The 21930-nt window shown below is 41.7% G+C and overlaps 1 protein-coding gene across 2 annotated transcripts in view; it reads left to right on the forward strand.

The window, feature by feature from the left end:
* The window catches only part of LOC109427502 (SET domain-containing protein SmydA-8), a 51978-nt gene extending 30647 nt beyond the window's left edge, over nt 1-21331 (forward strand). For both annotated transcript variants that reach the window (XM_062844579.1, XM_029854645.1), the window contains 2 exons: nt 8313-8774; nt 19898-21331. In XM_062844579.1, coding sequence (XP_062700563.1) covers nt 8313-8774; nt 19898-20023 — 588 coding nt within the window. In that variant the 3' untranslated portion in view covers nt 20024-21331. The remainder of the gene's footprint in view (nt 1-8312; nt 8775-19897) is intronic.
* The last annotated feature ends 599 nt before the right edge of the window (nt 21332-21930 follow it).

Consider the following 21930-nt stretch of genomic DNA (forward strand, 5'->3'; position numbering starts at 1 on the left):
ATGGAGGGATACCGGAAAAAGTTCCCGGAGGAGTGCCGGGAAAAAAATTATGGATAAATCCTAGAAGAATGTTCTCGAGGAATCCCAGAAGAATCCAGGAAGGAATTCCTGGAGGAATCCCAGAAGCTCCTGTAGGGGTTTTGCAGAATGCAGGGGAGTTTCTTGCAGAGGTCTCGGAATGAATATCTGAGAGAATTCCTGAATCCCGAAAGGAACTTCGTTAGGAAACCCAGAAAGAAGATCTGATGGAATCTGAAAAGAAATTCCGGTTAAAATCCCTGAAGAGATGTCCGAAGAAACTGCTGGTGGAAGAGACGAGAAGAAAACTTCTTTGAAAGAACTCCTGAAGGAAACCATGGATAAACTTAAAAAAAAACCTAAAAAACTCCCGGAGAAATCTTAAAAGGAACTTTTGGTGGAATCTAAGAAGAAACTGTGGAAGGAATTCTTGGAGGGATCTCTGAAGGAAGTGCTGGAGAAATTGGAAAGGGAGAAATTCTCAACAATGGGAATCCCAAAGGAAGCTTCTTGAGGAATTCCAGAATCAACTGCTAGAATTTTAGAAGAAACTCATGCAGGGTCCCTCAAATATCATGGTGCATTTATTGCAAACGAAACCAATTTGATATTCCTAACAGATTACAGTTTACAGATTGCAATAGAGATTAACTGTATTGGGAGCTTCAACTTCCTGTTCTTCGGCATCAAGCAGAACGATGGGTGGTTTATTGAGTCATTAGTTTTGGTGTTAATCTCCACTGGTTGTACCTATGGTCTCGATGTCGGCGATCTGAATCTGGCAGTCGACAACGTTTTCTTGCTTTTGTTTTTTTCATAATATTCCTTGAACATACAAGTTAAAATTGAAATCCCAACTAAGTTTCGTTTTTTTTTTTTGCTTTTTAACATGAAAATTTTGTTGAGGGGGGGGGGGGGGGTTGTTTAACAAGCTACGTTATTTACAGGGGGGGTATCCGAATTTGTGACGAAATGCTACGAGGGGGGAGGGGGGTTTTAAAAATCGCTTGAAAAAAGCTACGTCATTTATGGACGCAATACCCTTTTGCTAAAACTGCACACTCGGCCAGCTCACGAAATTTGGAGGAAATTAATATTTTTACCATTAGATTAGAACTATTGTTACCAATAATAATGAGTATAATTTGATGCATCTTACAATTAGGGTGGTCAAAAAATATCCAAATAAATTAGGGTACTATCTAATTCCTGTCAAACTAAGCACCAATCAATAATCATCGAGTTTTTTCTTGCACCTCGCGTCTCGATTAAAATCACCAGGGTGCGAGGCCGCCATTTTTAAGCATCCAACATCTTGTATGTAAACATTTGTGTATCCACAAAGGATTCCATTGTGGATACACGATAGATGTTGGCTCCTGTCAGATGCATTAGGTGGGATTAGGGTTGCCACATACGTGATTAAAATAGTATGAATTAGCATGATAAGGAAATGTAAAAAAGTGAAAGAACTATAATTTCCCTAAAATAATAAGATAGCACATTTGTCAAACTCTGTTTCCGTCCCGTCCACGTCCATTTCAAGCACAACCTGAATTCGATTCACGGCATACCTTCCACGTGGCACTGTGGAACATAAGATCACAGACAAACAGACGTAACACTTGCAAAATTTCCATCGACCACGCATTTAACGATCATTTTAAATTTTCATAGTTGTGGCTTTCACAACCAGAGGCGCGAGCATCGTCTTTCTATGCGTTTGACGTTTCACACTAGCGCCTTCTGTTGACGATATTGCACAACACAATGATTCGTGCAACTTTTCCACCAGGTGATGGTAGTTTGAACTGGGCGATGGATTTCCTTGAAAATCGTTCAAGGTTTTACGTCTGTTTGTCTGTGATAAGATGGTCAAAAATTATGATTTGACAAAAGGTGTTTATTCGAAAAGTTGGTCAAATTCTTCGCTATCCAAATCAAACCGTGTGTTGAAAGTACTTTTGAGCAGAAAGCTTTTAAATTGAGATGGATTAAGCTTTGGAATAGCGACCAAAATAATCCAATTAATATTTTGCCCAGCAGTTCATAGTACGACATCACGTGGTTGTGAAATAAAATACGATGCTTCGCATACTAAAAATTCACGCACACATTGCTTGCATCTCCTCTAGACGAAGACAACTTGTTGTTCACATTTTACCGATGGGAAAAAGTAATTTATTAAATTAATTGAACTGCTTTTGCTGCATGCATGATGAAGAACAATTCGGCTAGCTGCTGTTTTGATGCGATTGCTTTCGTCATACGCATAACGAGAAATTTTTAACTCGTAAGTGAAGTGAAATTGAAACGAGAAACTTTGCGTAACTATTCGATTTCCATTGCAATAGAGGGGCTGTTTTTTGATAGTCGACATCATTTTGCTTCTATTAGATGATCCATTGTAATTATTGGCTATTTTCCGTCTGATATGACGGGAATTAGTACATATGTTGAAGTAGATTTTTCTACCCTACTCTCATCATTTTCGATTTTTTTTCCTTTAAAGTGCGATAGAAATCCGCTATTTTCATAAATAATGATAAAGTATTATTTAGTTACTAGCTGTACCGGCACCGTACTGCCTGCCTACTGTGTTTTTTGACATACAGCCAGGGTGATGACGAAGAACCAGAATCAGCATCCCCGCGTTCGATTCAACGTGGCGTCCAATGTTTTTGTTTTTAATACTTTTTTCGCAGAAAAATGCGCTTGAAACATCGACACCGCTTCGCTGCTACATGTAATATCGTGCAAAGTGATTGATAAACAATGAGAAACAATCATCAAAAACAACAAATTTTGTTGAAATGTGTAATTTTCAAAATAAGTACAAGCCCAACACGAGTCACACGCCCGAAAATCAGGAGCAAGTAAGGGTAAACCGACCAGAAAGTGGGTACCAAAACGCGCCGTACCAAAAACGATGATGGTTAGAGCAGCGATGTACCAAGTTTGACAGTTGTGTCATCCCACTGCATACAGCTCCATAGAGAAGTCTCCCGCAAAGTCATCTGTATGGTAGTCCCCCGTTCCAGCGACCAGAGAGGTCTCACACCAAGCTACACACTTAATTTATTTCGCCGAGCTCAGCAAAATAATTCCCCCAAAACCCAACAGCTGAAAGCTTGGCAAAAATCTCGGTAAAAGTTCGAATTGCCGAGTGACCTGCAAACTAGGAAAAGCTCAGCTGTCAAACTTTGACGAGCAGGTCGGTAAGGCAGCATCCATTTATTACGTAACGCAAAAATCGACATTTTTCGACCCCCCTCCCCCCTCCATAACGCTTTTTTGTATGAAAATCCTAAAATTTTTGTATGGGCCGTAACGCTCAGCTGTACTCCCCCCCTCCCCCTAGAGCGTTACGTAATTTGTGGACGGCGCCTAACGCATTACCAAAAATTCCGGCAAAAATTACCGAACGGCTAATCGCGTTCGGTAATTTTTGCCGAAATCTCAACTGCTGCGCGTTCGGTAATGGATTTTTAGCGAAATTCTGAAAAAAAGTAAAAAAAAATTCGGTAAAATGTTATTGTATATCTGTTAAACTCAAACGAAGTTCGGTAAATGTTGCCAGCTTTACCGATTTCTTTTTCCGGTAAACAAAACTTAACGGTTGAGATTTCGGTAAAATATTACCGAAGTCGGTGATTTTTTCTATGTGTGTACAGTATTACAGAAGTGTAGTAAATTATTTGTCTCTTTCTTGGTTATGGTTGAAAAGTAAACAATGAATTTATTATTATTTTCGAACATGTTTAATCATTTAAAAATAATGAATACATCTTGAAACACATTTTTTAAATAATATAGTACACTTTGGCATTTTGGCACCGGAGTGATTATTTATGCCCCGACAATCAAAAGGAGTATTGCAAACGTGTTCGAGGCCAGTGAGGTTGTGACTTCAGCGGCAAAAAATCTTAGTCGTATTACTTCAAGGAGCAACACTTGGGTGGTGGCTTCTATATTCGTCTGTTTTCCACTATAACTCTGTCAAATTTGAACCAATTGACACAACTTTTGGAATGTGGTGAGATAGGTATAGTATCTACCCGTTTACAACATTTCAAGTCAATTGGTTCAAAATTGACTGAGTTATAGTAGAAAATAGACGAATATATAAGCTACCGCCCAAGTAGCGTACCAAATGATAATTTGCTTGGTTGTTTAATTTCTGTGTCGTCCTTTTTTACTTTTTTTCTGCGCACCCAATCTTTGGAGGCACGTTTTGTTTTGACAGCTGTATTTTTTTTAAAACACGGACACGTTTAATGCATTCCAGTGAGCTATTTGCTCTTTGAAGGAAGCACGACACTAGACAACGGACTAGCATGCAACGCCCAGTGGCGGAGCCGAAAACTTTTCCTGACAGCTGCGGCGGGAATCGAACCCGCGCTCCTCAGCACGATGCGACTTAAGGCTTTGGTGATCTTAGCCGCACGACCATGAAGCCACACTTTACCGAAATTCAGCGAAATAATTGATTTGCCGATTGATGTGGCAAAACAAATTGCCGAGATTTTGCAATTCAATGAAATGGCCGAATTTCGTTAATTTGAGTGAATTATTTTGGATGAACTGTCATTTTTTGACGATATTTCAGCGAAAATCAGGTTTATTGATTGAGCTCGTCATTTCACCTTACCGAGATCAAATTTGAAGATAAAGTGTGTAGGAACCTTCCTCGGCCTCAAAAATACCCACATACAAATTCACACCGATCGGTTCAGTAGTTTCCGAAAGCATAAGGGTCAGACAGACAGACAGACAGAAATTCATTTTTATATATGTTCTTCTTCTTCTTTATGGCTCGACGTCTCCACTGGGACTTGGCCTGCCTCGCTTCAACTTAGTGTTCTTTCAGCACTTCCACAGTTATTAATTGAAGGACTTTCTTTGCCTGCCATTGCATGAATTTGTATATTGTGAGGCAAGTACAATGATACACTATGCCCAGGGAGTCGAGAAAATTTTCCCGACTGGAACGGGAATCGAACCCGTCGTCTCCGGATTGGCGATCCATAGCCTTAACCACTAGGCTAACTGGAGACCCCAATATGTAGATTACTTTTTTTTAGCATTTTTAAGAATATTCGTGTAAGTTTTACAAAGTTGTTCTATGTGTTGATGTACAATTCCTTTTGTTTTTTCTTATTGAAATAACGCTCCCAGTAGAACAGAGCCTGCATCTCAACTGAAGAAACCCTTGAAAGATTTCCTGGGGTCCCTCGTGTGAATCAGGAGGATACAGGTAACTACTAAGCATTTGAATAAGCCGTACGGTAGCATTTGAACAGATTGTTGCCTACATAAGCAGTTCCAATGCATAACTGCTTTGAGTTAACATAAGCTGTACTCTTGGCTGTACTGTTTAAAAGTTGTTGGCTTTTAATTAAGTCAAAAAGGATGGGAGATGCATTTGACAGAACATGTTACCTCTCTCTTACAGGCCCTATGCCCAGAGGTGCACAATTATTTATTACACCAACGAACCTAACATTTTGATAGTTGTAACATGAGCATGAAAAGGACGGCAACAAGATCGATAAAGTAGAACATATCTCGCATTACATTTGAAAATGGCCTATCTACAGAACGTAAACATTGAGAAAATCGATGCAAACATTTACCATCACTTTTTCTATTCGTATTTATTAGACACAAAATTAGATGTATCTGTTCAGCAATAAGCAATATTGCATTAAAATTTATTGAAAAAGTATGAAAAATGATAGATAAATATTTTAAGCTAATTTGAAATGTTTCATCTGGTGTCAGCCTTATTGTGAGTATTTTAAAAAATTTCTTGGCGTGGTTAGGACTCCCGAGTGAGACCGTTGTTGACATCGAATCAAGGCTCGGCCCTTTTTCAGAGAGAATTCTCTCTCTCGGCGCTCAGGCTGGGAGCCGTTCCGAAAATGTTCGATTGTCGATTGTAAACAAAATTTTACCGTTACTGGCCCATTTGGAGCACGGGCTTATGAATGATAGGGCTAAAAAGCAGGGATAGGCCGTTTTGAAGGTGGGGTTCATTCTGATAAGGTTAACGATTAGGTGGGTGATCATTGCATAGTAGGTTACTGTTCGGGATGCTATGGAATGGTATCAAAATCGATTTGTTTACATTTTAGGCATAGGCTCTTTTCGAATGTAACGCGAGAATGATCCATCTCTTCGTGTATGTGTCTGGTCTGTCAAAATGACCTGAGAAGTGTCAAACATTTTTATGGTTAGCTTTGTTGGTGTAATGAAGCTGATCTTTCGGATTGACAGTTGAACACAAAAGGATTTTGTTAAGCACCGCTGACACTTCACGAAACTTTGTTAAGTTGTGCGCACACTGTGTTAACACTTTTGGCTGTCACCCCCTTCGTGAAAAGTCGCCATGGAGCGAGAGCAGATTGAGAAGCAAACATGATTGAGTTATCTTCGGATCGTAAGTTCAAACCAACTCACTGACAGGCATTGTTGTCAGCATCTCTTTTGTTAAAACGGTCCCAAAATGTGCTAATCAAATGAAATTGGGCCCCTAATGTCACTACTGTCACTCCATGCTATAGGTATAGGCGTGTCAATGGCGTGGTTCAAACCCAAATCGCTACTAAAACAATCGAAAATAGTACAACCGAAATTAGTCTATGCTACAACCATGCACCAGCTGGATTGGGAAGCAGACGTAAATCTATGTTTGTTTTGCTTTGCTCGACGAGGTGTTGCACGGTGCGTTGCGTTACGATCTACTAATCCTTCCTGTGATTCCTTCAAGGATTCCCCCAGAGATATCTCTAAGGATTCCTATATAAATTTCACTTGTGATTTCTCAAGATATTTCTTCAAGGATTTCTTTCGAAATTTCTCGTGGAGTATAAGCAGATATTTTAGGATTACTGCAGGAATTTTTGCTGGAATTTATCAAGCATTTTCAGTTGGGAATGCTCTTCAAAAACTCCTCCAAGAATCCGAGGAGGAGTCCCAGTAGAAATTGTCTGCGGAATCCTTGCAAAACATCTCGGTTGATACTATTTTCTATTTTCTACATTTTTTAGCTAAGTTCTGTAAAAAGCAGTTGAAAGCTAATAGAAAATGGGTCATAATATCGCTCTCATCTTAAAATTTGGTCGACCCAATTTCCAGCGACACTGCCTTAAGTTTATTTTCATTTTTTAGAAAATTTGGCAACTTTGGAGTAGGTTTACATAGAACATTTTTTGAAAAAGTTTCTTTTGAATCATGTTCAAAGTTTCTTTGACTTATTATCTTTTGAATGGGACCTAGGGTTTTGAAATCGGACGCAAATCGGCGAAGATGTGGGCCTAAAAAAATGACATGTTTTTGAGGGGTGACCCCAAACTTTTGATCGGGAGTGTATAACCCGATACGGGGTTAAAGTTCGGATCGCTTTGTGGTCTTTGATAAAGTTTTTCAATACATCTAAAGGATATATCAGCTATATTTTAACATCATCGGTTACATAGTTCAAGCTTAATTTAAGCCTCCTGTTAGAAGAAGGCGCTAAATCTTATACAAATTTCAATCACAATGCAAAATATGGGGACATAATTAATCGCACCCAAACTTTGCACAGTGGATCGAACAAGCTATGTTCCGGGTTGATGCGATGGCATTTTAATTTTCTCATACAACGTTGACCCAGTCTAAACATCTATCAACATAGCATTGGTCCTAGCCCCAGGATCCAGGGTTTTTGGAAATCAATGTGGTCACCTGAACCTTGTCATAAGCTATCACTCTTAGGAATGAATGAATAGAACATTACATTTATCGAAATTTATCAGTAACTTCTATCCAATACTGGAAAGCAAGCGTGCCCTTTCTTAATATACTGGCCGTGTTCCACATGACCCTCAAGGGCTCGTATCCGCAGAAGCTCACCTTGCACACATTTAGCGCTCAAAGTATCGCTCGCCTTCAATTGGAGCGTCGGTCAGGATGGCAGGTCAAGCGGACGCGGATACATTCTAAATTCAAATTAGCCAGTGAAATACCGAGTATCGCACACCGCGAGGGGGGCAAAAACATCCCGTCGACGACGTTCAGCCATAGCAAAAAAGCAGAACCCAATCATCATCATCGCCGTGCAAAGAATGACGACACGGTGTCACGCAAATCCTATATTTTGCTAACGACCGACCGACCTTCTTCCACGGGGTGGTGTTTTTGTTTCGTTTCAACTCTGCGGGGGTGGGGGTGGGCGGGGACGGAAAATGGCTTCATTTCAGAGCGCTGTCTAAAAAACGTCTGTTTTTGTTTTCGTTGTTCCGTTGCAGGAAATGGGCACCTATCTGGGGGCGTTGAAGTGCGTCCGCGACAGCTGCCCCCAGGGCCGGATGGTTTCGATGAATCCGATGAAGATTGCGTCGGTGTGGCAGTGCGACACCTGCGGGCTCAAGATGAACAACGTGAAGATTACGAAAATCCAGGAAATCGCCGGCCGGATGATCCTGAACAATGCGGTCAAGAAGGACGCCGCCTACATCGTGGAGTACTTGAGCGATCACGTGTCGAAGTTTCTGCTGCCGTGCAATCAGTTCACGGTGGAGCTGAAGCTGCAGGCTATTTTGAAAATTCAGGATGATGCGGCGTTGGAGTTGCAGGTGGAGAAGGACAAGTACTGTCGGGAGATTTTGGAGATTCTGCGGAAGCTGGACTACGGCGAGTGCTACGTGAAGGGGGTGCTGTGCTACGAGCTGTTCAAGGTGCTGATGGCGATCGCAAGGTTGAAGGAAGAGGTGAGTGGATTTTGGTTGTAAAGCTAGGGATGGGCAAAGAACACTATCATGTCTTCTTATGTCTTCTTATATATACAGGGTGTTAGGTTCGTGAGTGCAAACTTTTTAAAGGGTGATAAGAGGACCATAAATGGTAAAAAAAATTGTTCTACGCATATGGTCAAATCTCAACCGTTACGTAGTTATTGAACTTTCCATGTTTTTATTTGTATTGCCCTAACTGGCTTTAACTTTAAAATGGTAAACTTATCGCAGTTTTTTTACCCTTATTCGAAAGATTTTAAAATTTCTATCAAATTGCATATTTGAATTGATTGGTTTAGTTAAATAACTAAGTTCGCTAGAGCAAAATAGCTCAAAATGATGTGTTTTAATTTGTTTTTGTCAATTATCTTTGAAACATGCGTAATAAATTAAAATAATTTCTTTAGCAAAATTATGGCCCCTGTTCTATACTAGAATTCGTTCTTTTACACCAAACTTCTAGCTCTTATCGTTTCCTTGCAATTTCGATTTAAATGTGCAGCACAGTGCGCAAAAAAGTGCTTACCTTGACAGTTGTAAATTTATGATCTGAAATGCGATGTTCCAATGGGAATTGCAAGAAATCGATAAGAGATAGAAGTTTGATGTCAAAGAACGAATTGTAGAGTGAAACAGGAGTCACAACTTTGCCTTAGAAAGGATTTCAAATTATTACGTATTTTTCAAAGATAATTTACAAACAAATAACACACTACTTTTGAGCTATATGCTTTAGAAAACTTAGTTATTTAGCTAAACCAATCGGTTCAAAGATGCCATTTGATAGAAAATTCAATAATCTTTCGAATAAGGGTAAAAAAACTGCGATAAGTTTGACCATTTTCAAGTTATAGCCAGTTGAGGCAATAACAGTCAAAAACATGGGAAGATCAATAACTACGTAGCGGTTGAAATTTGACCATATGCGTAGAACAATTTTTTTTTGTCTTTATTTTTGAGATTTTCAGCGCTAGGCTGGTTCATCTCATACCACGTAGAACAATTTTTTTTTTTCACCATTTATGGTCCTCGATCACACTTTAAAAAGTTTGCACTCAGGAATCTAACACCCTGTATATGGATGAGTACGGCAAAAACCAAGGGATAAAAGAATAAGGAACTCAGATGTACAAATATGTCAACAGAGACATAGACTATACAGGGGATGGCCAAAATGTTTGGGATAGGCAACTTTTTTTCTCCCACAAAAAATTCAACATGCTGTAACTTTCCATAGAGTGCATCAAAAAATCTCAAATTTTGACTGCTTGTCACCCTATTATATGTGCATCATTGGTACAAATTTGAGCTCGATTGATTAATTTTTCGCGAAGCTAGAACCGTTCGGGTAAAACACTATTTTTTAGACAACTAGTTTTTGAACTGTCATATCTCGGAAACCAGTGAACCAAATTGAATGAATTTTTTAACGTTTATCTACAATATATTGATACCTCATACGACGTTATAAAATGTAATATTTTCTCACGACGAATTAAGTTATACCGGGTTGAATGTTTTACCCATATAGAGGAAAATAAGTCAAATTTACAATACCACACAAAAATTTTTAAATGTGTTCTTCCTTCAATCTAAATAGGCTCTTATATATCTGGTTAGAGATAATTCGAGAACAGAAGTGGAAAATCTTTAGATATCAACTCGAAAATTTATTGACATTGATGTACAAAATTACATTTTTTCGAGAAAAATCCAAAAAGTGTCAATCCATGATAACTTTTTTCAACGTTTAAAAAGTACCTATGTTTTAATAGTTTGTGAAGCATTTACATATTGTTAGTGTACGTTCAAAATTTCATTCAATTTGATTCACTGGTTTCCAAGATATGACAGCTCAAAAATGAGTTGCCTAAAAAATAGTGTTTTACCCGAACGGTTCTAACTTTGCGAAATATTGATCATTCGAGCCCAAATTTGTACCAATGATGCACATATAGTAGGTTGACAAGCAGTCAAAATTTGAGATTTTTTGATGCACTTTATGAAAAGTTATAGTATGTTGAACTTTTTTGTGAGAGAAAAAAAAGTTACCTATCCCAAACATTTTGGCCATCCCCTGTATAAGAAAGAGATATCATGCGTTATCAAACACGTAACATATCTTCCATACAGAGCGTTCATGATTAACAAAATTTTTAATCATGATTAATCATTGATGATTAAAATTCCAATTTTGATGATTATTGATTATGATTAATGATTAATTTGATTTTCAGGGTGATTAAAGATTATGGTTAATGATTAAAATTGGTTTTATCTGTGATAATTGATTAAAAATGGCTCATTGATTAAAAATCATGATTAATCATGATTAATCAATCACAAAAAAACTGGAAATGATTAAAATATATTTATTGTTTAACATGTTTTTAAAGTTTCAAAAGTAAGAGGTAACTCTGTCCGGGAGATTTTTTAAAAAATAATCATAAATTATATTATTTAGAACAGCATTTGAACCAATTTAAATGGGATCATATATTTTATAAGATGAATCATTTTTGGTGATGAATGATTAATGATTGATTATTATTTTTTCTTATGATTATGATTACTGATTAATGATTAGATTTCAAAAACAGTGTGATTAAAATTAATGATTATTGAATAAATGAGATTTTTTTGTGATTATGATTAATGATTTTGATTAATCTTAATCATTAATCATTAATCATGATTAAATTTATGATTAATCATTAACGCTCTGCTTCCATACTATTTGCTCTTAGCATTTGAAGAGCAGTTAAAAAGCTTTCTGAATGCTTCCAGGCAAAAACACCTCAAGCAGTTGAAGTGCTAATTAACAGCCAAAGGCTTTTGAGCAGCACAGCTTATGCTAATTCAAGGCAGTCATGCATTCGAACTGCCTATGCAGTTCAAATGCTTAATACGGTCTGCTCTACGGCTTGTCTAAATGCTTAATGGTTACCTGGGGAGGCAAAAAAACATGGAAAAATTGAGAGTTTTTGGAAATCGCTAGGGAAATCTGGTTACATTTTGAACGGGGACTTGAACTTGGCTAGGGACTTGAAACCTTGGGGCAAGACACTGTACTGGAGAGTACATTTTCCTACACAGAGTTACTCAGAATTTCTCCGGATTGCTCCCGTTTTGCTTGAGTATTGCCTGATACCATCGCAAAAACAAAACAATATTGCCCGTTATCCCGCTTTTCGTGCAGTTTTAGGGGTGTTTTTCAACAAATTTCGTCGATCTTTGGTAAAAAGTGTTACTTTGAATTTCTCAGAGTTACTCTCGTTTGCACAGTGTCTTACCGCTAGCTTGAAACGTCAAAAAACGCAGTAAGCGAGACAAAGTTTGCCGGGAACAGCTAGTTATAGGGTAAATTGTGTATTTTCGGCAGTTTTGTTCTCTTTGTCATGTTTTTTTAAGCTATTGAACTCAGAGTTGGCCTCAAATCCTTCCCAACCAAGGTGAGTTATACGACCAAGTTTCAGGAAATTCGACCGACTAAAATCTCCCATGACGAAGAGAACAAACCTGCCGATAATACCCATAGTCACCTTATTATAGTTTTCTGATACAAACAAACTTGATCCGACAAAAATTTAAACATTTTAAATCGGATTTTCAGCATGGCTTCCTTACCCTCCAAGACCGAGCAATGTTTGTTACTTTGGACAAGACACTGTGCAGAAGTGTGTATTTTTCTTCTCAGAGCTGCTCAGATTTTCTCAGGATTTATCCCCTTTTTCTGAGGTGTTGGCTGATACTATCGCAAAACCAAAACAATATTGCTAGATAACATGCTTTTTGTAGTTTTAGCGATGTTTTTCGACCAATTTCGTCGATCATTGGTGAATAGAATAACTCTGGATTTCTCAGAGTTACTCTCGCTTGCACAGTGTCTTGCCCCTAGGATTGTTCTGATCGATGTCGGAGTCGATGTCTGAGAACCTAAACTGGGTCCAATGTGGGAAATATAAACACTGGGTACATTTTTCTTGCACTGCTGTTGACGAAGGGGCTGTCAAAAGTGATTGGCGGTGCCCACAGTGTCTCCCAAGTAGTATTCAGCAGCTGAAAGTTTCGGATGCAGCGAGCAAGAAGAGGAGCAAGAATTCCGGCCAAAGAAGTCATGGAGGGTCCGAACAGGCTCTGTCGTTGATCCAATTGAGAAGCAACTCGCCAAGGAGAAGGCCTTCGTAAAGCAGATGACGGCGCGGAAGAAGCGACTCGCTCGGCAGAAAGCGTGAAAGAAAGAGCAGCTGAGTCGAGAACAGGAGATGCGTGAGCTGGAACTCCAGGTTCAACGCGAAATGGTGGAACAGCAGTTGGAGCACGAACACACGTTGGCGTTGCTGGATGCCCACCCAACTGGTTGCAGAGCAAGACAAGAGCTCGTGAAGAAGCGGGAAACGATTCAGAGGCAGTTTGCGAGTAGCGTCAACGCGATGAACGTCCAAGAAAGCGTTGTTGGCGAAGCTTCGGAGGACCATCCGAAGAAGAGAGTGAAGTGGCTGAAGGATTAGCCAGCGGCAGTCGACAAGCCGTCGACCGCGGATTTTTGTGGAGCATACCCGAAAGGAGTCCGGTTATCCTAGTGGTTAAGGCTATGGATCGCCAACCCGGAGAAAGCGAGTTCGATTCCCGTTCCGGTCGGGAAACTTTCCGCGACTCCTTGGGCATAGTGTATCATTGTGCTTGCCTCGCAAATTCATGCAGTGCCGGGCAAAGAAAGCCCTTCAACTAATAACTGTAGAAGTGCCCAAAGAACACTAAGTTGCAGCGGGGAAGACCAAGTCCCAGTGGGGACGTAGAGCTATAAAAGAAGAAGACGTGAAAGGAGACGAACCATTTGGAGCGGGATGCTCGAAGCAAGTTGGCAAACCAAAGCCAATGTCAAAAGTGTCGGTGATCACTGAGGTCGAAGCTGGCACAAGTGAGGACAGCTACAGTGATGGCGACAGCAGCAGCGACAACTCGTTCAAAGACGTTCGTGTCTCCACACGCCGGCATGGCAGTCTGTGGAGAAGTAGAGGTGCTGAAGGGACAGGGCCAAGTGTTGGTTGAACACCTTCCAAAGTTTAGGGGAGAAGCAGAAGTCAGGCCGCTGTTCATTAGTAGCTTCGAATACACGACGGCGGCGTGCTGATTCTCGAATCTGGAGAATCTGAAGCGATTACAGGAAAGCTTGCAAGGCGAAGCACTGGAGGCTGTAAGAAGTAGGCTAGCTCTTCCAGACTCAGTTCCGGACGTGATCACCGATCTACGGAATTTGTTCGGAAAGCTGCAGAAACTGTTGAAGACGCTGGTGACAAAGGTGAGGAACGCTCCTGCGCCGAGAGCTGATCGGCATGAGACGTTCATGAATTTCGGCATAACCTTGAAGCAATTGTGCGATTATCTCGAGGCGGCACAGCTCAGCGACCACCTCAACAACCCGATGCTGATGCAGGAGCTGGTTGACAATCTGCCGCCGAGCTACAAGCTGGATTGGGTCCGGTATAAGCTCGGCAGAGTGGACAGTTCGCTGAGGATGTTCACTAGATTCACAACCGACATCGTTTCCGACGTTTCCGAGGTGACGGATTTCTCAACGCTGTCGGTGAACGAGGGAGCGCGACTAGGAGAAGCAATCCGAGGAAAAAGGAGCATCGTCGGCGACGCTAGTGGACAATGCGGTAGCCTGAGGTACAGCTGAAGGTATAAGGGACTCTTGAGCCGCTGATAGTTACGTGGACAGGAAACATCAACCGGTTTAAGAACGAATCCCGAATCGTGGAGATATTGATATCAGCAAAGGGGTCAAAGAAGAAGTTTCCACTGTTCAACACGCTAACGGTATCTGAGCTGCAGTTGCTTAAACAGAACGTCCGATGTGCGGAAATAGTGAAGCGGTATACGCATCTCGTGGAGGTGCCGACCAAGAACCTTCCATCAGGTGTGCCAACGATCTTCATTGGGCTGGACACCTGCATCTGTTCGCCCCGCTGGAGTCACGTATCGGGAAACCCAACGAACCCATTACCGTTCGGTCGAAGCTGGGCTGGACGATTTACGGCTCTGAGAAACGGAGGATTCGGCGCAGATGTATCTGGATCTACATTCCGTCACACTGGTGAGCAATCAGGAGATTCATGATCTAAAGCGGGAGCAAAACGTGCTGGGAGAATCACTGGTTACATCGTTCGCCGTACCGAAGCCAACAAAGGAGCAGCAGCCACGAGATATTTTCGAGTCGACGGGGCGTGTAGGCGATCGTTTCGAAACGGGGCTTCTGTGGTGGAGCGATGAGAGGAGATTTCCTGACAGATATCCGATGGCACTCCGACGCAGTCACTCGATCGGAGATTAGAGCGTTGTCCAGCGTTGAAGGAGAACGTGTGTCGACAGATTGAGGAATATCAATCGAAAGAAAAAGCTCATATATGTAGAGCAACCGACGCAGAGCTGTTAGAGACACCATCGGCAGCTGTGTGGTATCTACCACTAAACGCCGTGGTGAACCTACGGAAACTGGGCAAAATGCACCTAGTTGGGGACGCTACAAGGTCGGTAAACGAAATTCCGAGCTACTCAAAGACCCGGATATGTTGGTTCCGCTGCCACGAGTGATCTGCCATTTCCGAGAACGCGTCCGGTGGTGACATCCAGGAAATGCACCACTAGATTCGAATCAGATCGGAGGACAAGCAAGCGCACCGTTTTCTCTTCAGGGCTAACAATGACGAAGCTCCGTAGGTATACGTTAGGGACATAGCGACTTTCGGCTCAAATTGCTCACCCAGTTCGGCACAGTTTGTAAATAAAATCTGAATGCTGAAAAGTATTCGGAGAAGTGCCCGGCAGTGGCTGTAGCGATAGTCAAGCGGCACTATGTCGACGACTATCACGACGATAGCGTGGACACTGTGGAAGAAGCGATTCAGCGAGCTAGTGAGGTGAAGTACGTTCATTACCGTGGTGGCTTTCACATCAGGAACTGGGTTTCGAAATTGGACGCGGTCCTGGAGAAGTTTGGAGAGTGAAGTGGTGAGTCGGTGGTGCATTTCAACCTGGACAAAAGCAGCGAGTACGAGCGTATACTGGGAATCGGCAGTTCATGTACGAGTGCGAGGAAGATTGGCCGAGATGGAGTATGCCACCGGCGAACACTACGGAGGAGCTACGGGCGCGCCAACTGCTGCACGACGTGAAGGTTTCTGTGGTTCGCGTGTGGACGCATTCATGGGGGCAACGGTTGGAATACCATTGAAGCTACAGGAGTACGAGAACGGTGTCTCTCAAAGGTAGACCAGTCAGAGAGCCAGTCTTGCGAATAATCGCGACCATCACGAGACAATCACTTGAACCGCTTTCTGGAGTCATCCTTCCCAAGGTGATACGAACCAGCAAGCATGTCACGCCTGCAATGACAAACATGTTGTGGGTTCCACCCAATGAGAGTCTAATGAAGGTGTGGAAGAGATTCTTCGTGTGCGTGAGATCCGTGTTTGGTGCAAAACATGTCACTACTACAAGCAAACTGAGCTCCCATAAGAACGCGTGTCAAATAGTGACGTCACTATTTGTGTTTACATTTTTCTTTGCTTACTAATACATAGCCATCTCTTCTTCTTCCTCACCTGTAATATACTCTCATTGGGTTCCACCCTTCGCAGCTTTGCAGCGATAGCAGTTGCTGAGTATGCTTCAGGCGGGTTGCGAGAGAATCAATATCAATGAGCAACGATGCATAACGGGCGAAGTGAGAGCGTTTGCCGTAGCCAGGGCGAACTGCTTGGTGCGCTCAATGTGTGCGTTCAAACTGAGCTATGCAAAACGAATAGGATTTATGACGTAGTACCGTGATTGTGATAATACACATGCATAGTTTTACATGCTGTTGCGCGTGCATCTGCTTGAGGCGACGGAGAGAGTCATGACATTCACATCAGCCGTATCCAAGTCACGATGATTGTAGAAAAACAAGGGTGACCGGGTAACTATGATGGGATTCTGTCTTTTCTGGTGTTAGCGACTGTAGAGAGAGCGAATCAGAAACCGCAGAGACAGGGTGATACAAGCTTGGTGTTTATCAGCTTTTTTGTGACTTGTACGCTGATGCTTCGCGACACTGCAGAGAGCTTCATCGAAGAGCTAAAGATGCTTGAGAAGCAAAGGCCAGTGAGTCAGTGTGTGTATAGCCATCGAGAAGTCCAGTCCGCTGTACAAGCTGACCCCTATGGTTGCCGGGCATGGGCTGATACGAATGGAGGGAGGAGTCGAAAAAGCGAAATTTCCGCAGTTCGATCTGCGGTTTCCGGCGATTCTACCGGATAACCACCGGATTCAGCGGCCGAAACTTCTGCATTATCATGAGTGGAGTGGCCACGGATACCGGCACGCGGTGAAAAACGAATTCCGGCAGATGTACCACTTTCCTCACGTAGATGCAGTGGTCTGGAAGGTGTCAGCTTCCTGTGAGTGGTGCAAGGTGCATAGTTGTCTTTCTGACACTCCAAGAATGACGGCGCTACTAAGGGTACGGCCAGAGTGGACGCGTCACGCGACGCGACGCGGATTGCCCATACGATTTGACAGCTCCTTATTATTTATTGTTATTCCTTTGCGTGCAAATTTCCGCGCCGCGCCGCGTTACGTGTCCACTCTGGCCGGCACCTAACGCCGTACCTACGACCATTCAGCTACGTCGGAATTGATTACCTGGGGCCGTTCGGTATTTTCGGTAAGTTTTGAAGAGACTCAGTTGCGTTACTTAGGGGCCGAGGGGGTTTTAGGGGGATTTCGAAGGCATTTCAGACAGCTTCAGATGATTTTTGGCGAGTTTCAGACGCGTTACTCAGACGTTACATAGGTTTTCTTATGGGTTTATGAGGGTCCCAGGTGCGTTACATGGGGTCCAAGGGAGTTTTAGGGTAATTTCGAAGGCATTTCAGAAAGCTTAAGAGGGTTTTTGGCGAGTTTGAGAAGCGTTACTCAGACGTTAAGTAGGCGCTTTCGGGGTTTCTGAGAGTCTCAGGTGCATTACATGGGGTCCGAGGGGGGTTTTAGGGGGGTTTCGAGGGCATTTCAGAAAGCTTCACCGAATTTTTGGCGAGTTTCAGAGGCGTTACGCAGGCGTTTTCGGGGGTTTCGGAGGGTCTCAGGGGTGTTACCGGATATTTTGAGGGGGTTAAGGGGCCTACAATTTCTGAAATACATTTTGGATCACAGCTCTTAAGTAGGCTTCAGGGAGATTTCAGCGGTGCTTTAAAGCGTTTCTTAAACGTTTCAGGTGGTTTCAGACAAGATACAAGACGTTTCAGCCTGTTTACAATTGTAGATCTGATGACTTAAACTCAAAAGAGTTTTTAGAGATTCTTAAGCAAACATTGAACTTATCATTTGTCAGCACAAAGTTGCATTAGGCTGTGCAGTGTGCAAGCATGACTTTTATTCAATCATTTAAGCACAGAAGTTATGCATGTAGATGCGATGACTTATGCTCAAGAAAGTTCTTAAGAAACCTTAAACAGTCCCAAACCAACCCCATTCCCCCTCATTACTCATTCCCCTGAACTCCCCTTAACTCCACTTGCAACTTACACACTTAAATTAAATCGTCGACCTCAGCAAACGGATTGCCGAGAATCCAACAGCCGAGAATTCGGTAATAATTTTCACTGAATCTCGGTAAAAGTTTTTTAAAACTTTGCCGAGATCTCGGTAATCCAACTTTTTACCGAGATCTCGGCAAAGTTCACCGAGACTCGGTAATGGTTTACCGAAATCTCGGTAAAAAATTTACCGAGAATCAGTAAATATTTTACCGAGATATCAGCTGTTGGATTCTCGGTAAACCGTTTACCGAGATCAATTTCTGAATTTAAGTGTGTAATTCCCTTAAACCAACTGTTGTGACGATCTTTTGTAAAACTGGCAATGCTGGTCGGTAGATAAAATCAGTTGTGAAAAGTGATGAGTTCGGGCGGAGGTCCTTTGAAGAGCGTGAAACGGGCACCAAATTGTAAATATAATTGTTATTATTTGTAAAAAGATTTAAGCTAAATAAACTGAATTTCAGCATTGAAGCTGCTACGAAACCGTCCCAACACCAACCTTATCCCTAATCTGCAGCACTCCAACTACTATGAACACAATCAGATTCCATTTAGGTAACGTTACCTAAATGGAGGGACCTAAATAGATTCTACCTAAATGTATTCGACCCAAGATTCGACCTAAATGAAGGTTTGAGTGTAAATAAATTGGAGTAGTTAAAGACCGAATTTGTGTCAAATGTTGCAAAATGTTTTGATTTATAACAAAAAAGTGCCCAAAATAGGAGCCCTGCCGAGATGGTTCCATTTCCATACTTATAGTTTGATCTACCACAATAAAGAGCCGATTCACAAAAAATGTTTGTGCCGATTTGATCCGAACAATGTGTGAGGAAAACGAAAAAACTGTTCAAGCTAGAGACCTTCAATGATCTTGTCCAAGGATGGAAATCTAGTGATCATGATAAGATCCCGATTGTGTCGCGCTTGAAGCACATCGCGCGATCATAGCAACAACGATAGAACGTTGTCGTCAAGCATTATAACAAACCACGCTCCGCGAAAATTGAATCGCGAGGCATGTGCGGCCATGATGCAATCGTTATCATGAAGTTGAAATGATAAATACCGAAAATCATTCACTTTGTGTTCATTTTTGTTGCTCTAATACCAAGATATGCCAATGAACATATTGTTTTTCATCATCAATTCTGTTTATTGATCCATAAGAGGTTTAAATCCAGGTTTAAATCGCGATGAATAATATTTATCGCGACTTGTAACATGATCTGATAACGTGTGATCCCATGATAATGCGTGCATCAGATACTTTGATTGCCTATGATCCCATGACACAAGCACGGGGCGAGTGTGTCGGCATCATGCTACTGCAAGAGCAAAGGCAATCTTGGATTGTTCGTATCCTGTATCATTTGTCACTAGAAGTGATTTTCTTCCATCCTTGATCTTGTCGATTACAATGAGGAACAATGACGAAAATTCTATTACAGTGCTCCTATACTCACCCATTCTTCCAAGTATTCTAAATATTGTCATTTCATTGTACGTTTCCAGACATTCCCGGACGAGGAAGCACTAGGCTATCTACGAACCGCTTGGACCATCCTGGGCTGCAGTGGGAACCGCCCACGCGATTTGGTGCAGCTTGCCCAGCTACATGGTTTCGTCAAGGACGTTTGATGACAATCGACCACAGCAAACCGACAACAACAGACAGTGTTGTGTTGTAGAGAACAATCAAAACAACGTGGTTGTGTTTGTGTTCGGTCTCAGTAGGCCGATCGGCAAAATGGAAACGAATATAATGGTTGTTTTAGGCGCACCAATCAAAAAGCGGCACACAGATACATTCACGAACATACACACACACTCGCACAAGCACCGAAGCCCGTGCAAAAATGGTTGAGATTTCAGATTTTTTTCGGAGATTGATAGACAGGTATTGGCAGAGTGTGTATTTAGGACAATTTTTGCTCACAACACACTTTTTCCTATCACTAGACAGCGAAGTTGATATAGGTACACTGAAATGACACTGACACTGACAGCACACTGACAGTCAGCACCGTCGTCGTAATCTTCGTCGCCCTGGGTGACGGACGGGTGCTCTGTTTGTTTTGCTCGCATCTCGTAACGTTAAGGCTCACATTCTCTCCTAAAAGTAGAAGATAAGCGAATATTTGAAACATTTTTTTTATATATTGGTAAATAGAGTGATACAAGTGCAAAAAAAAAGTCGAAGTCGTTCTTCCAATCGGGAGCAGAAAAAAAGGAGAAAAACAACGGCACTATAAATGAAAATAAACAAAAATGTCATTACACTCGGATTGACGCACAAAGACTGGCATCTTTTCTCGCACCTCGTGTTTTTCGCCTATAAATCGTTAAACTTTGCCCCCACTCTCTATGACAGCCTTTCTCTTTCAAACAGGCTGTTTACCCACTTTTCTCTCTCTAGTCTAGTTCAAAAAAAAAAAAAAAAAATGAAGAGAAAAAATCGTGTCTTTCAAATCTGTCCATTTGTTGACAAGAACAGTATCTATTTCCAGTCATTACACCGTCAAACGCGTAAATGAGAACCACAGGTAAAACACTGATGTTGACTCGCGGACATGAGCCGCAAAGTCATTCAACCCCCAATCACAATTGGGATTTAATCAACACACAAAAAAATTAATGAACACAGTTAAAATTTCTAAATTTTGTCGTAGGATAAACTTAGAAGAAGAACAACGCAAGGCAGGATCAAATATCATCACACAAAGATATCGAAATATTTACCCAAAACTCTTTCTAGTCAAGTTCCAAACTGGTTTTTCCTAGGCTGATAAAAATACACAATATATGGTACTCAATGCATATTTAATAAAATATAAAATAAACTACAGACACATCCACGTACATAATAAATATATTTTCTCTCTTTATAGATATTAAGTAAAAATTTTCAGATCCAGATAATTAAATAAAATTTACGCTTGGACTTCAGATTGCTCGTTTGACGTACATATTCCGAAACATGTCCCCGGACCCTTATGCAACGCATATGCGGAAGAATCATCTGCTGAAGAAGCGCCAGCCAGCAACCTGCACCTGTGTCGTCCACTCCATTTCGTCATTTTGGTGTTTTATTTTCAACGCGTTGCTATTTCTGTTGATGCATGCAACTGTTGCGCGCGTGCGGCGGTGCTGAGAACGCGGCGAGCGAGCGTTTCCGTCTCGCGCTTGCAAAGCACGTGGTCGCCTACTTGGCTTGTTCTGTGCTCGCGCGCTTTCGCGCGGTGCACGCTAGAAAATTGCGACTCACGGTGATTGGTGAGATGGGCAATGTTGATCTCTCTCGAAACAGATTCTGTTCTCTTTCTTCCAGTTTCTGTTTTCTAAAATTCAGTACACGAGCAAAGATAATCAATAAGTTATTTGTGTGCTGCTTTAGTAAACCATTATTGTGCTAACAAAATTGTTTAATTTTGGCGTCTAAGAGAGAATGCGGAGCGTTGCCCCAAGCGTCGCTCTTGAAACACTCTAAATCCCACACATTACGAGAGCCCACCCTTAAGCGAAAGTACACATTACACGAGTAACTT

This window comes from Aedes albopictus, chromosome 1, assembly GCF_035046485.1.
Source record: "Aedes albopictus strain Foshan chromosome 1, AalbF5, whole genome shotgun sequence".
Taxonomy (NCBI): Eukaryota; Metazoa; Arthropoda; class Insecta; order Diptera; family Culicidae; genus Aedes; species Aedes albopictus.